Raw genomic sequence first — 16837 nt, 5'->3', positions numbered from 1 at the left:
TGTGTGCAAACATTACTAGATGTTCCTGGCTAACTTATCAATGAGGACTCTGTACAGAACCGAGGTTGACGCGATGCGACTCGATAGTACCATATGTGAATTCTATTATACCCCGCCCCCACCCACCCACTCATCGTATTCAATCCATTTTCCGCAAATGATCACAAATATGAAGCAAGTCTTTAACGATGTCTCCATTTAAACCAACAATTAAACAGCAACTAAAAGTATGACGTCATCCACTATACCTTGACCTATGGGTGCTTCTGTAATGGTACATATCACGTACCCAAATGTTTCGGTGAAATTGATTGACTATCAATAATGGAAGGCAGCTGGGCTAAGTGACAAATGTCCTTACAGTAATATGAATTGCTGTACAATAAAACACGGTAGCATCTCACAGATGAGAGCCTGATGAATATTAATAAAAAGAAAGACTTTAAAACATAAATAACTGTTCACTTTAAGATTTTTGTTTTCTTCATCAACTCTTGAAAAGTCAGTCGACTGTTAACAGAAGGACGCCACCAGTGTCAGGCTTAGCACTCCTACAGAAATCTACAAGGTGGGGACGCTTTTAAGCTCTAACTTACAACTGATAAAAATCAAGGTAAATTTTGTTATCGTCACATAGAGTCGAATAAATCTTAATAATTTATTAATGCGAATAATTTCAATTGTATAATCTAACCCTAAAAATGTTATCGGCGCTATTACCGGTGAGTATGATGAATAAAATATGTACACGTCTTCGCGACGACTGTGCTATTTCGTTTAAACTACAGAATTGAAATATTTCCATCTGTTTGGAAAAAGAAAATAGACCTGTTGACAAACATGATCATGTAAGGTCTATATTTCATGGTACCTGAGAAAATTCTGCTTCGCCTTACTTTTTTCAGCAACTAATAAGTCTGCAACCAGAATAACTGAAGACTACTATCTGTACCTTGTGACGACGGGGCGAAACGTGAAAATACATATTGATCCAAAGCTACAATCCTCAATGTCACTGATCAAAAACACAGATGTATATCATCATGTATGTGGAATTTGGTCAAGTTCGTTTTGAATAACGAGGAATTGATAACAGAAGAAGTACATCTGTTGAGAAGTTGCTGTGAATTATAACTGATAGAAACAAACAATGAATCTGTAGACATACAATCCAACAGACAATTGATGCTGCACACACTCTGTTTATTACCTATTGTTAATGAAGATTAGTATATTCAAAGAAAAAAGAATACAATTATTGCATATAGTGCATAGACAACTTAATTTGTTATATATGAGACTACTGTTCGCCGCCCGGTCAATCGATTTGAACCAAAATTGATGCTACTTCCCTTGCTGTTCATTGCATAAAACAATCAGATATTTAATGTCAAAATACCTGGCTATATACTTTCGTAGACATACACAGGTTATCATTTAGAGAGATATGTGTCTTGTGTGAATTTGTTAATATATTGTGGTTGATATTCGCTGTAAAAGAAATAAAATTTGACGACAACTTGACAGTTTCAGAAAAGCCTTACACTTGTCATTGCTTTACCGGACTGATGCTCCGTATTTGGAATCTTACAAAACTGAAAATGAGGAAGCTAAGCACTCAGGAATGTTGCAGTAACCACAGATTTTCTCAAAATGAACATCTCATAATACTAAACTATCAGAGAGCGACTGTGATGTTTTAAATCAAAGCCAGCGTTGTTTCTCTAATCTGAAATAGTTTTAATCATAATTGTACATTCAAGGAGTTTCCTTGCGTATGTAATCATGAAATCTGTACGTAGACGTCGCCATTTTACACCTTGAATACTTAGAAATCAATATACTCAACTTCAATTCCTAGCAGCTATTGAAATAATTTGGTGTTTTTGTTCAAATAATTTGGTATAATGTAAAACAATGCGGAATGCAATTATTTCTTTGTAGTTGTCGATAGCAGACGATGAGATATCTTAAGCCTGTGATTCTTCATCGTCCATTTCATCAAAAGGAGACACCTTGTTGTTGAAAGTCATCCTTGCAGACTTGACACGCCCCCATGCGCGTTTCTGAAATTTTAACAATAAGAGAACAACAAAAATGAGTTAATTGAACAATAGCTACTTCGTGTGATTGCCAGGATTTTTGACGGGTTTCTCTGGCAAGAAATATCACTTAAAACGAGTTAAGTGAACGGATTGCTGCAGGACAGAATGATGCAAACTTTGAAAACTACGCCGAAGTTATCACGCAAGGAATTAAAATGGGGAAAAGATTGAGAGACGTCTGTGTAGTGTAGTGAAGAAGAACACAAGTGGAAAGGAAGAGGAAAGAATAAAGTGAGACGGACAGACGGACAGACAGACAGACAGATGTATAGTTTTGCTTACTGGGATAGCTGGTCGGTCAACAAATCCGAATCGCTGCTCAACAGACATCAGTATTTTGGGTTCAGTTTCTTTGGTCGTCGTATCACCAGTATCCTAAACGCAGATATGAAAATTGTGTATATTTAACCATAGTGGAAACATTTAACATGTAGGGTACTTTTGACATGAAAATGAATTTCAAATATTAACTGCAAAATATTTCTCCTTATCTAGCCTATCTTTTATCAATCCATAATCTATTAAAATTTTATAAAAACCAGTAACCATCTTTAACATCATAAAATGAAATTAATTCATAATATTCTTACATCAAGCGATTTGACTGGCTCTATGGCCTCAATTTCTTCAACATCATCGAAATCACCAGTATCAACATCATCATCGACGGCTGTTTCTGGTATTTCAGCGGTGGGCTCTGGCGAATCGTCTTCCTCGTTGTTGTTTTTGTCGATGACGTCATCGCACTTCTTTTCCTTTAATTCCAGACTGTCGTCAAAATTACCATAAGTCAGATCAAAGGCTTTATTCAAGGCATCTTCTTCTGGGCTGCAAAATAGATACTTAATGTCGTCAATAATATTTATCTCACGTATGATATTTCAAACATGTACTTAGATAAACGGTTCACATTTTTTATTCTCGACAAAAAAACATGTAAATCAAAACTCACGCAATTTTAAGTTGCTTCTTTTTCTTCAAGTATGGTCTTCTCGCAATGATGATAACCACTACAGCTAGGATTACCCCAGAACAGACAGCTGCAATGATCACCGTTGGTGAAAACCTACCACCACCACAGGGCCAGTATACATTTTCACAATAACACGCGAAAGAATTGATCTGCAATGGGAAGCAATGAAAGGGTGGTTAAAGAAGGGGTTATGTTTCAGAATTCAGCTTCAGTCAGTATCAACAAAAGCAACATGAATTTGATGGCAGCATGAACCTTGAAGTATGATAATTCTTACCTGATCAATGCACGTGAAGTTAGACGGGCACGGATTGGAATCACATTCGTTGTAGTCAGTAAGACAAGCGTCTCCTATTAATCCTGGTGGGCATGCGCAGGAGTAACCATCGAATCCCTTGGCTCGATCCGTGCTGGTACAGTCTGGATCTGATTCAGTTCCATTGCACACTCCGCCATTCAAGCAAGGATTCGCAAGTACGTACACTTTGACCGTGATGACGTCAGAATGAGCACCACTCTGATCGACAGCATTCAACTTGAAGGAATCTTCACCATGGAAGTCTTTTTCTGGGATGTAGGTCAGTGTACTGAACACCCATGCAAGTCTATCAGCGCTGTGAGGGATAGGCAACTTACAGGGGAATAAAACAGTGTCTACATCGGAATTGTTATGACCCAGGTAGTCATCTGTGATGTTAGATAATGGTAAACAGTCATCGTTGATGAATTCTACTGCAGTGTGTTGAACACCTATCTGCAGAGTACCGTGTTGTGGAAGGTCAAAGAGCAAGGTCAAAGTGTCGAAGGTGTCGGGGTCAAAGGCTCCAACCACTGCCTTGAAAATCCTGTCATCGTTGTCTTCTTTCTTTTCCTCTGTGGTGACAATTTGACTTTGAACCATTCCATCGGCAACATCCGATGGATCCGTCACTAAGAAGATATCTGGGTTGTCATTTATACCGCGTACGTCTATATTTAGGGTTTTAGGCGTCGTGAGAGCTTCATAATTGTCTGTTCTGTCTTCTGACGCGACTATTTGAACTGATTTCAAACCAAAACAATCCAAACAAGGTGTGTAAGACAACTCCCCGTCAGGAGAGAGTACAACTACTCCAAAATCATTCTCGTGAGGGCGTCCTTCCAACGCAAATACGACATCATCCCCATCATCATCATCGGCTGCCACTTGGAACCGAAGCGTCCCGGCGTCTTCCCACATCCAAATATCAGTGACTGAAGTAATCGATGGTGGAGAGTTGACGAATTCGCCAATGATGGCAACGGTGAAAAGTGTAGGTCCCTTGAAGAAACTGCTCGTTGATGGAGATCGACGATGGATGAGATGTTGCTTCGAGTTGTTTTCCGTCGAACACACCTGATGACAGAATTCGGTAAAGTTCAACGCATTACTGGATTCTAAATACTATGCTACTGTTATAATCTTTAAATTTCAAGTTCTCTGTTAACGGTTGTCGGAGCTTTGAATTTGAAAGCAGTAAACCTTTGCTCAAATTTGCCATTTTATTGGAAACTTAAAACCATTCACCTTTGATATCGGCTTTAAAATCAGGGATCACAATGCGACATTTGATACTAGAGAATAAAGTACCCAATATTTCGAGACACTTGGAATGTAAAATTGCTGTTATCACTATACTAATTGTAAAGGGTGGGATGAAATGTTTAATCTCACAATCCTATCCAAAGAGGATGAGATGGCATCAAAGTCTTACGATAAAAGGCTCAGTGCGTTAATCAAAAAGGATTTAAAAGGTTAAAGTAAAGCCTCACTCAGAATATGTTATTGTCAGACTGTAAATGACATAAATTCTAGCTGGCTTAGCAGGTAGATATTGGTACGTCCATCGTTTTGTAAAAAATACATGCCATGAAAGGTTTTAAAATTACCTGAATACTTATGATTCCGTTTTGCAAGTCATAACGATTCATTTGCTCAGATTCTGCACAGGTGTCACTGGAATCTTGCCATTCTTGCAGATCTGTTCAGAAATGAAATCCAAAAATATGACAGTGTTTATAAGTTGTTGACCGTGTTTGCATCTTGACAGGGAAGGAGGCAAATGGAGAATAAAGCAGAGCTGGCAATGGCGGCAATTTCTGCTACCCGCTAAGAAATAAGCTTAAGGTTGATTTTCAGGAAACACAAGAAATGAAGTTTATATGATACATTACCTGTCTGCCAGAATATTAATTTCACTTCTTTCTGGCGATCATCACTGTTCAATCGTGAGACGTTGAATCCAATGGTTATGTTGAGTGGCTCACTCATGGGTTTACGTCCAATCGTGGTTATGTAGAATGAAGGACCAACAATTTCTTTGATTCTGTAGGTATAATTTAATCAGAGATCTTATTATAGAGACTGGAATCATTAAACCATCAGAATAATTATCTTCAACAGGTTATGTAGTAATCCATAATTAATATCCCTTATAAGCAACGGATCTTTTTCATGCAATTGCAATAAAATAACAAAGTCTAAAGCAAAATTTCTGCGTAAAACGTCAACTGTTTATCTGTTTTAAATAATGTAGAAAATACTGTAGATTTGATGGTAAAACGCATCCATTGATTAAAAAAGAAAAGTAATTAATGATGGTTAGATTTACTGACTTCAACCTTAACAATATACGCAAATCACTACAAGTGATAAACTATTGACACAAGAAATATGCAATACTATCAACACTCAATATATCTCAATAAGTGTCTTATCAAGGTATCAAGGTCCCTGGAACTCGAGACGAAAAAGCATCAACACGTCTCTTTTTCTCATTTTTGTCACCTACATAGATTATTCAATATAATAATTTTGTTTTTGTTTTCTTTTAACTCCTTGCGATATGTTTTCCCTTTTAAACCTTAACACATTGTTCATTATTGTGATAGACAGATATAAATCGCCTTCCAGCGGAAACAAGTCCTCTAAGTCTTAAGCTTCAAGCAAAACATTCGCTGATATCATAGACAGTCGAGAAAGTTTCGCGACTGTCTATGCTAATATGCACCATACTGCAGGTTCTTTGCACCTTATCCAATGTGCTACTTGTACATAACTAAATGCAAAACCCTTGAATATAAGGGTTTGAATGTCACTGTTCATAAGTGTACGCTGCCAATTAATGCATGGTCCGCGACAGACATTTTCATTTCGTGCCGCATATTGTACATCACTAATTCTTCAAATCCAGTTACGTTGCTATTTTGAATATTCCAAATTGCACTCATTATGACGAGAAATATTTTCTTACCACATCACCAAAGAAAAAAATTACCTGTTTCTTAGAGCTCTGTCAGTCTGGTCCATTGTTACGTCTGGATTCACAATGAAAGGTTTGAAATCCCGCGAGGCGTCAGATGCATACTCATCGTGTAAGTCATCATTGGATAGAAAACCAGCCATCAAGGTCACCTCGTCTTCTGAGTTGTCCTCTGTGACGTGTGATTCGAAATTTATAGTTTTGAAAAGGCAGTATATACAACAATTTAAAGTAAAACTCATGTCAAATCTATTTTGTAACACCTAACGATAACGTATTGGTTAAAATATAAGAATGACCGGTATAATCGTTTCATCTATATTTATTTACCTTCCCTCTTGTTGATATTTCGTTTACGGGTTGCTTTGTGAGACTCCTGTCCTGATTTAATGGTAATGACGTCATCATCACTTGGAAGTAACAACTCCGGACCAGAACCATCACTTGGAGATGACAGAGCGTCGCCTTTTCCTGTGTTATGAATCAATAATTGTAAATTAATATCTACCTTGAGGAACATCTTGATCTGAAGAATACTAAAAAGTCCTGTATTTGTATCTCAAGAGCCGAAACTTTATTTCTGAAGAAACCGTAGTTTGAATTGAGTTTCCTGGAACTCTGACAGACTGCTGTGGGCTGTATTGTTGGTTGTGGCGTGGGTTATATGGAGAGTTATATAGGCCGTGCTGTGGGTTGTGTTGTGAGTTATGATATAGGCTGTGTTGAGGACACTCTGCTGAATGTCGTTCGTTATCAACGATGGTATCGCGAAAATCGTTTAAGATTTTTTCCCACAGTACAAAGCATACTTACTCGCAATAGTTGTCACGGATGTTGCCATTTCTTCACATTTATGACCCTTGTTACATACTGTAATTTTCGAAAACATTGTCCTGGAAAGTAAACAGAAGCATAAGAAAATATAGAGAGGACATTTAGAATTTGTCAGACGATGTCGCTACAAATCAGACGTAGTTTACAAAAACAAATTTTTGATATAACGGCCTGTTGTTGGAAATGTGACATTCAATGAAATGTGATAGATAAAGTAATTAAACAACGCTAAAGCATTGAAACATTTACCTTCCTGGTTCCATATGAAACCTGTTCTTTATTACTTCAACATCAGTTGCGGGATCCCTCACTCCAGACACGTTTGCAATAGCCTCGTCTCCGATATATACGAGTCCGTCTTTTATTTCTACCGCACCGGATGCGTTGTAACCGACTTGTAATTTCGAGAAGATGTCTTCTGTTTCCTCAGAACTTCCAATCGAGAACACTGTAGGCGCAATTAATACATTGAGTTCGAAACAAGATGACTTTAAAGGATAAAACGGTTTCAAGAGCCTTGAAGAATATAGAAGTCGCAGTGTGAACTAAAGTTCACACTGATAGAAAATGATTTTCATCGACATATTCATGTAAGTTGATTGCAAAAAATATCTTGACAATCGAGAGATTTGGTGAAAGACGAAATGAAAAAAGTGAATAACTTCCACAAAAAAGTAGTTTTTTGCAGATTTTCCTTGTAAATGTTGGGGAAGTTACTCACGATAACTGTCGACCGAATCGTCTTCCACTCTTGTCCATTTCATTCCTGTACTTGACTGACTTCCACAAAGATTTGCATCGGCTAGGTCAGTGTTTATATCGTTGTCGTCACATTCACTGGTCGCATTGCTTGCTGTGACGTCAGGTGGTGTTAGCATAAGAGTGACTCCTACCAAAACAATCACGCAGTACGGTAAAATGTTGCTACAACTGGCGTATTACAGAAATTATCGCAATCACAATTTTCGATCAACTGTCAGAGTAATAGTTTCAGATCTAGCTGGAAAACATCGCTAATCGTTGGACTTTTATGCAAACTTTCATCAATTTCAAGTTATTTTAATTAAACCCACAACTCTGAACTGTGAATTGTGACGAACTCAGTTAAGGGAACGACTCCAAATGTTCATCCTGCTTCATTTAAGATACTATATGAACTAGTTGCATGTGTCCTACCTATGGCATTGACACATTATACTTAGTACTTTATGGCAATATTCAATATACTAACCTGAAGTAACAAGAGTTGTTGTCAGTCCAGCTCTGTTGACTGCAACTACTGTAACGTAATATGTTTTTCGATCTTCTAATACTCCAAGTAGATTTTCGTTGGCAGCAAAAGTTTCCAGTCCAACAGACAAAAATGGCTGAACGTCTGTGGCATTAAGTCGGCTTCCAATGGCCCATTTGTATTCATGGACCTACCAAAAACACAGTTTTTAAAGAAATAAAACCACATGCTGCCAAACCTCGCCGGAGATTTATTGTGTAAATGAAAACCTGCCGTGATGCATTTGTCATATTCTATTCGTAGAATTCAATATTTTATGCAATAGATGGTCAAGATATTTCAAAATAAATCAACATGACATTACATATACCTGGCTTCCTATATCATATGCGCTCCATCGTACGGCGATGGTAGTATTGCTTCCCTGGTATTTGATTGGTTGATCAAGCGACCAGGAGACGTCAATGTGATACAGATAATCGAAAACAGGAGGTGTGTCATCAACATATATACCGTTAGATGACGTGAGTACATATCGTCCAGACCCTGGAGAGAAATAAAATAGTGAGTATCCCTGGCATTGTCGGTAATCTGTTACAGATGATCAGTTTGTGGATAGTAGAACACACCTTCTCTGTTGTTGTTGTGGTTACCTGGGTCTATGATATGTTTATATGAAAGGAAAATTACTAGCTTAAATTGCGAAAAATACAAATATTTTCAGGCGTACTTGATTTACTTGGCATGCATATATATATATATATATATATATATATATATATATATATATATATATATATATATATATATATATATATATATATACAATAGAGGAAACTGCAAAAGATCGAGGTCTCTCAAAAAATATAATATGCTCATAAAATTAAGTCAATTCTATTTGATCAAAATAATTCCCATTCCAACCTGATAACTGTTTCATATCTGTTGTTGCACCGACCTGTTACTGCTTTTATTGTAAGGTGATACACGGCAGGTATTGGTTTCAATTCACCACCTTCTTCTACACTTCGCGTAGAATTTAAGGATAAACCTCGCAAAACTACTGAATAGGTTTGTACCGTGGTGTAAGAACACTCTGGATCACAGGCCGATGATTCACAGGGATTGGTACACGGCAAACAGGGTCTCACAATCTGCAAAGCAAATCCAAATTCATAAACCCGTGCACATCCAGAAAACGAATAAGTAAAACTCTATGTTGACACTTTAATGATTAACATTAAGCTAAAATACAAAACCAAATTGACACTTCTGCAGCCTGAGACCCTTTTATCTTACGTCTTTACTCTTAAAATAATTTCTACGAGAATGAGAATTGTATTTCTGAAAACTTCCTGTTACGATTGCTGCTACTGTAAGCTGACGAAACGAATGTAATGTTTCCTTTTGTGTGACCATAGACAGTCGTCTATGGTGTGACCAGGTGAACATAATTTTGCACAATTTATCCGTGGCCAGGTGTGTTCATGAATTATTTATTTTGTGGTTCTATAAAAGCATACGCATCGCCACGTCGCTTGTTTTCTGTGAACAGTGTAATCTACAGAAGTCCTTGGTTCGTTTGCTTCCTAGTTACTATCTTTGTCAGTGAGATTTGGATTTTTGGTGACGAAGAAAAAATGCCAAGTTGTCTACTGGCCGGACTGTTCTTCTCCGAAAACGCCCAAGAATGTGTGTGTTAGCGACTTAGGGAGAACCATTTGATTTCTGGGGGGGTATGGAGGATTTTGAGAAAAAAAAATTGTCACCAGGTGAGAGAGAAGAAAAAAAAATTGATCCTGTCATGGCCTGAGAAAAAAAATTGTCATAACAGACAGAAGAGAAAAAAATTGTCACAATGCACCAGAAATAAGCAAAATTTGGAAACCTTATTCTCATGTATTCTTTGCCGGCGCGCCGCCATAGGCGGCGCAAATGTTTTACCACAAGCAATTCTTATGTTTCTTTTCCCAGCACTTATGATATAAGCATGCACTACATGGGTCTACTTTACACCTCAGTACACTCAATGTTTTCCTTCCATTTTCTGACCCAAGAAATCATATTTCAGGATTTCTGTTGCCATATCTCAATAGCATAGGCACTATCTAAAGGGGACTATTTGACTTCTGTAAATTGTGAAATTTAAAACACAAGACAGGAGTCAATAAACTAGTGTTAAAACCAATATTATTTTCTCAATATGAATTTGTTAGAAAGATGTACCTTGACAATGAAAAATTGAGGAACAACAAATATGATGAAATACAATGTGTGAGCCTTGTTTTTCTGACCACAAACACCGGATCGCAAACATACCATATTCAGGCTTTTCATTAGAAGCTGGCAGCTGGAGAAATGACACAAGAAGGTCACAGATTTTCCGTTCCTGTATATTCATTTGTCTTCAGTCTCTGGCAAACAGAACTGTTTTTCACAAATTGTATTGTCATTGTTTGGTTGTTGAATATTGTGACTCAAAAACTGATTATGCAAAAAATGTAAAAATATCAGTGTTCAATGTCATTTTCAAACAGTTGTACCGAGTGCAAAATAAACTGAAACTCCTCTCAGATTGCACCATTAAACACATCATTTCTCAAATTTCCAATACGACAGGGGGAACCCCCCCTCTCGTGCTCTCCCCCCTTGGGGTATTCTAATAGTTTCACTTAGTAACAAATTAAAAAAACTCTCAGATTGCACCAGACTGCACCATTGCACACATCAATATCTTAAAAGATTCCATGTAAGATAGGGGAAAGCCCCTGTGACACTTCCCCCTAAGCCTCTCTCATGTTCTCCCCCTGCACTTTCAAATTCTGCCCCGTCAGATATCCAAGTGAAAACCCTGTCATAATATCCATCCAAATTAAACAATATACTATATGGTTAGATACTGCGTGATCTTTTATATTTTTATTTTATTGTGACTTTGAATTTCATTTTGATGTTTTCACCTTTTTTGAACCATCATGAGATAACTGATGATAGTCTAGCAGGGTACATCAAGATTTGAAAGGTCTTTACTGTTGCTGTAATTACATGTATTGGTATTTAACTTTTCTAAGTGGGGAATGGTCAAAATTTCAGAGTTAGAGAGGGAGGTTACTTAAATTCATCATGGTTGGTGAAGGGGGGAGGGTCACTCGAAATTTCGGAGTTTCAGGCCGTCAATAATGACGGCTCCCTTATATACAACACATTACAAACTTGATGACCAATAAAAAAAATTTGCACTGCTACTCCATTTGGAAAAAAAAATTGATGCAGGTCTGACAGTAGAAAAAAAAATTGCTGTCACTCTGACAGGAAAAAAAAATTTGCTCCCATACCCTCTTCCTCCATACCCCCCCCAGAAATCAAATGGTTCGCGACTTAGGAAACGTCCTAGTGATAGGAGATGTACGCAGGAGGCTGTTATATCTACTCAGTCTGTGTGGTCAGGCGACCCAAGAACTGTATTCCCGCTGTTGCGTCGAGCTTGTCCCCCCTTTCCGTTAAGAGCTAATACAAACCTCTTGGAATGGTACAACGTCAGCTTGGAATTTTTCAGAACCAACTCCGGCAAAGAACGCCTTGATTGCACTATCACCATTACGGAATGGTTCTCCAAATTTACACAATGCATCCGATGAAGGCGGAAACCTGCGGATATAAATGCACTTGATTATCAGAATGAATATTCAAATTATAATATGAAACCTGAGTCCTTTGAGAATGAGAGAGAGTCGACCATAGATAGTTAGAAAAGAGAAAACTTACATAAAACTTTGCAGGGAAAGTCTGCGTCGAAAGTAATTATATTTCTCGCTTTACTTAATAAAAACTCCATGACGGATATTTAACCACGTACCTTATGCTCCTGAAACTTGCAGTCGCTGTAGGTGGGCTAAAGACGTCTTCGAAACTTGGTACATACGCATCTCTGTTCCATACCGAAAGGATAAACTTTGCATCCGGAGAAAATGTGGGAATTCCCGACATAAACATCACTGACTTTCCATCCGTGAACAATTCCACAGAGATTGCATCCTGGAAGTTACACAATCACAGTATTAAATACGGTTGATCATTTCATTCGTTGATGAAATCGAGAAAAAAGTAAGATCTTACATGAAGGCACACACTTTGACCAAAATTCATTTGACTGAAAATTGCCAAGGATATTGCGTCTCTTACCATTTCATTGATGACATCCAATCTGTAAGTATGCCAGGCTTGTGATGGGTCAAAGTCCAACTCAGCGAAATCGTATTTCACTGGCTCAGTGCTGTTTTGGAACCTAAACCACAATACCACAAAATGCCTGGTGTCGCCTCCAACTCTCACGGCTGTAAGAAATACAAAAGGTTACAGGGCATCAACTGTACAGGAAAGAGCTACAGTTTTACACAAAAATAGTATAAACGAGTCTTTCTCAATTGTTCCACAAACACGAGGGACTTAGTTTTGATGATCTGCGAAGAATATACATTTACATTACATGCATACGACAAACATAGCGGCCTAATATAACTAACAGAAATTTGGGCCGCTTTCAAACTAAAAGTTACCTGGGTGTAGTTGAAAACCGAAAGACTGCTGAGGTACTGACTTCAAACGATCATCGCCCTTGTATGTATCGTCTTCGTCAACATCTTCAATAATCTGCCATGGTGGAGGAGTTGCTGCCGACTCAGCTGTTTGACTACTGGTGGAGATAATGGTTGTCGTAGACCTTACTGTTGTGAAAGTCGTCGTTTTGCTCTCCAAATATTCGGTACAGTTACATGGACAACTAGTTTCTGATACAAAGAGACAGAAAGACAGTGTTCGCTCTTGAATGAATCAGATGTGTCACAGGGTATAGATTTAGTGCTTGTATCAGTACAAACAGTGCATACAGACATGTGAATGGTCAAAATTTTGTCATTTTACTGATTTACGCAGCTGTCATGGTGAAAGGCCAGGGAATTCAACACTGCATAGTTCTGTCTACATATCACAATTCAGACCTCAGTCCACAGAAAAAGATAGACTGGAAAAAGTCCTGTGAATACTGACATTAGAAATCTTTCTGATCAGAGCATGTTATTCCCGATATGCTTGATGATATTCCTGGTCTCAGAAACTGCGACTTTGGTCGGCATAAATTTGTTCATTCAATCGGAATACGTGGATACACTATACATTATGATATTTATGTATAAACGGTCGTGAAGTCACGGGTTACCCTTGCTTACCTTTTTCGATTTGTGTGTTGTTGGCAAGGCAGCACACTTTGCATGGATCAAACTCGACGACATCATCGTCCCAACTACTGTCATCGAATGGAACATTAAAATCACCAAGCACACCGTCAGGACCGTCCCAGAATACGACTGTTGTGACAGCTGCGTGCTCTCCAGATGCAGCAAGGATATCAACCTGAAAAATGAACGAGCGAAAAAAATAGCGAGAGCCGACTTTAATTACAGAGAGAAGACATGGAATAATATTGATAAATGCATGTTGACGGTTTTGCGGTGCCGAAGTGCTTTAAATTGTTTACACGTAACGGTCTCTCATCGGGCGGCTCTCACTAAGAGTTGCATTCAAATAACGTGACTTTGAAAGTGTGAGGCATGCATTGCGAATTGAGTTTGGCGCTGGAGTTGCGTGTATAATTTTCCCGTCAAGTAGATGATGTGATGTTGAATTCGTACTTGGTACTGTCCACCTTCTACGATATCAGGTTCAGGGTGATACAATGCACCAGAATACATTTTCACATCCCTCACGTCGCGGACCAGTGTGATAGATAGACTGTCATCATCCTCGTTGAATGATAACTGAAACATAAATGTTACATCGTCATCAGATGTCAGATTGTATCAAATACAATTCAGATCATGTCAGGTAAAAGAGCACCTATGAAAATGAAGGTCAAGATTCACACCCAAAAACTTTTTAAGTCCAGATCAAACACACATAACAAAAGTGAAGACAAACTGTACTATCAAAATGACAAATGAAATGGTATCTGGAATTTTCTTGTAAATATTCTCTCGAAATCTCCAAGGTGATGTTTAATTCTGGCTTATGATGATGCAATTTTAATCTTCAATCTACGCAATAAAGTGGATATTTTACCTGTTCTTGTCGGAACGCAATACTATCTCTATCATCGACTCCCCAGATACCACGTGTCTTGACTACATTCCATTCGTCAGTATCGTCAGTTGCCATGGAAAATCGGCGACTAGGACATGAATCTCCATGTGGATTTGGGAGGTGAAGAAATACGCCTATAGAAGATATTACAGTTGAATTTACATTTCGATATCGTGTCGTGTCACGCCATGCATTCTAAACCTTTTCAGAGCATACCAAAGCATTTAAAGCATTCTACGACAAAGTAATGAGTAATAATCAATAGAAATATGATGGAGATACTTTTGTCTGAAACAAGGACCGGAAAGTGTCAAAAACTGATAAAAATATAATTAAGCAGTGATTGTCGTACGATTTGATCAATCCCACCAGCACACGTTATCTCAAGAGACGAAAAATCGACCCTGTCGGAGCTAAGTAAAATCATGCAAAGATCGCTATTCGCAGACCCTACCATGGCGAAGAAATTTAGCTGTTGGATGAATTCATAACCTAAATCGAAACGATTGGTGGCGCTGTATATTAGATCTGAGTAGAACCAAACATATACACGGAGTTCATGTACCTTCAACGGTTGAGGTCGAGCTTTGGTAGTCTTTGTCTGTCTGAAAATCAATGCCATCTTTCACAACACCAACAGTTGGTTGTTCGAAATCCAGTATTATGGGTTGAGAGATCACAGTGGTGGCCAGTCCCGCATTATTGGTGGCACGGAGATTAATAAAATAAGGTGTTTGTGGCTGGAAAAAGATTGCATTTGTTATGTAGTCATTTCCCCCACACTCATCATGACCTGAGTTCAATTAGTCTAGAACATTCTCAAGGTCACTGCCCTTGATGACCTCACAACCTTGAATTCAATTAGTCATGTTTGGAATGTTCTGGAAAGTTGATTAGTTGTGTAAGAGAGATAATTTTAGAACAGTAATTAGCATGTCAATAAAAGTTCTAGATTGTTCTTATATGCCTTTATAAAAGGGACGTGCTCAGCTTCCAGTCAGACTTTTGGGATCGTGTCTCTTGTGTGTTACTAAACTCCAGCAGTAGTCATTCTCAAGACTTTTCAAGACCTTCACTGCCAACGCTGGATTTATACTGTGGACTTTGTGCAGCTTCAAGCCTGCAAGGACTGTTCATTCATCCAACTGACTGTTACAACTCTGAGACTGGAGCTTTGCCGTCCCAGCTGAGATAAGTAGTCTGTACACTTTTAAAGCTTGTACTCTATCCCTGACTTAGCAATTAGTTTTATTTTCGTAATAAATTTTGTTTAAACGTTATTTGCTGAGTTCACCCTTTTGTTCGTTTTCTCTGCACGTAACAAATTGGGGGCTTGTCCGGGAAACGAACATTTTGAGCCGTTTGACAACATTTTGCCAGCCTTTTTAAAACTACTGTATACTGTGAACTCAGCGAAATTTAATCATGGCGGAATTTAAACCAGAGGAAATGGATGACCTTGATCAGGACACATTTGATTCCCTCAGAAAAGACGACCTCATAACACTGGCTAATTTCCTTAAAGTAGAAGTCAAAAGATCTATGCGCAAGAGGGAAATACAGTACCGTATTGCCAAACATCTAGTTGATTTAGGCCAATTTGAGGAATCCACCCTGAAAGATTATGAGCCTGAGTCTACCTCTGAACTCAGAAAATTAGAATTAGAAATGCAGACAAATTTGGAGATCAAGAAACTAGAATTACAAATAGAAAAAGAAAAATACAAATGCAGTTAGAAATGGAAGAAAGACAGAGAGAGAAAGATAGGCAGGAAAGATTAGAAATGAAACGTTTAGAGCTTGGACAGTCAGGAAAATCCTTCCCTTCACACGGTTTTGACATCACTAAGCATTTCAGGTTAGTTCCCCCTTTCCAAGTAAAGGATGTTGATAAATATTTCCTTCATTTTGAGAAAATTGCTCAGAGTCTGAATTGGCCTAAGGAGTCCTGGTCTATGCTTTTGCAGAGTGCTTTGGTGGGTAAAGCCAGAGAAATTTACATTCAATTGTCAGTAGAGCAGGCTTCAGATTATGATTCTGTGAAGGAATTAATTCTCAAGGGCTATGAGTTGGTGCCTGAAGCTTACCGTCAGAAATTTAGGGATTGTGAGAAGGTGAAAGATCAAACTTATGTTGAATTTGCTCGAACAAAAGAACAACTGTTTGATCGTTGGTGTTCTTCTGAAAAGGTCAGTCAGAATTATGACAAATTACGACAACTTGTTTTGATTGAGGAATTTAAAAGGTGCATCCGGAGTGACATCAAGACATTTATCAA

At 38.1% G+C, this 16837-nt stretch overlaps 1 protein-coding gene across 1 annotated transcript in view; it reads right to left on the bottom strand.

Moving 5' to 3' along the window:
* Window positions 1–1186: 1186 nt before the first annotated feature.
* The window catches only part of LOC139145998 (uncharacterized), a 39989-nt gene continuing 24338 nt past the window's right edge, over window positions 1187–16837 (bottom strand). The window contains exons 32-54 of the mRNA XM_070717445.1: window positions 15125–15299; window positions 14539–14693; window positions 14112–14237; window positions 13650–13833; window positions 12981–13211; window positions 12607–12758; window positions 12281–12459; window positions 11943–12072; window positions 9383–9578; window positions 8795–8970; window positions 8425–8614; window positions 7915–8082; window positions 7443–7641; window positions 7173–7252; window positions 6690–6830; window positions 6375–6531; window positions 5272–5423; window positions 4987–5078; window positions 3356–4453; window positions 3058–3227; window positions 2696–2933; window positions 2388–2480; window positions 1187–2066 (exon numbers count right to left, since the gene is read on the bottom strand). Of these exons, the coding sequence (XP_070573546.1) occupies window positions 1971–2066; window positions 2388–2480; window positions 2696–2933; window positions 3058–3227; window positions 3356–4453; window positions 4987–5078; window positions 5272–5423; window positions 6375–6531; window positions 6690–6830; window positions 7173–7252; window positions 7443–7641; window positions 7915–8082; window positions 8425–8614; window positions 8795–8970; window positions 9383–9578; window positions 11943–12072; window positions 12281–12459; window positions 12607–12758; window positions 12981–13211; window positions 13650–13833; window positions 14112–14237; window positions 14539–14693; window positions 15125–15299 (4578 nt within the window). The 3' untranslated portion in view covers window positions 1187–1970. The remainder of the gene's footprint in view (window positions 2067–2387; window positions 2481–2695; window positions 2934–3057; window positions 3228–3355; window positions 4454–4986; window positions 5079–5271; window positions 5424–6374; window positions 6532–6689; window positions 6831–7172; window positions 7253–7442; window positions 7642–7914; window positions 8083–8424; window positions 8615–8794; window positions 8971–9382; window positions 9579–11942; window positions 12073–12280; window positions 12460–12606; window positions 12759–12980; window positions 13212–13649; window positions 13834–14111; window positions 14238–14538; window positions 14694–15124; window positions 15300–16837) is intronic.

This window comes from Ptychodera flava, chromosome 12 (assembly GCF_041260155.1).
Source record: "Ptychodera flava strain L36383 chromosome 12, AS_Pfla_20210202, whole genome shotgun sequence".
Lineage (NCBI taxonomy): Eukaryota > Metazoa > Hemichordata > Enteropneusta > Ptychoderidae > Ptychodera > Ptychodera flava.
This window is presented reverse-complemented; position numbering and strand designations above follow the sequence as displayed.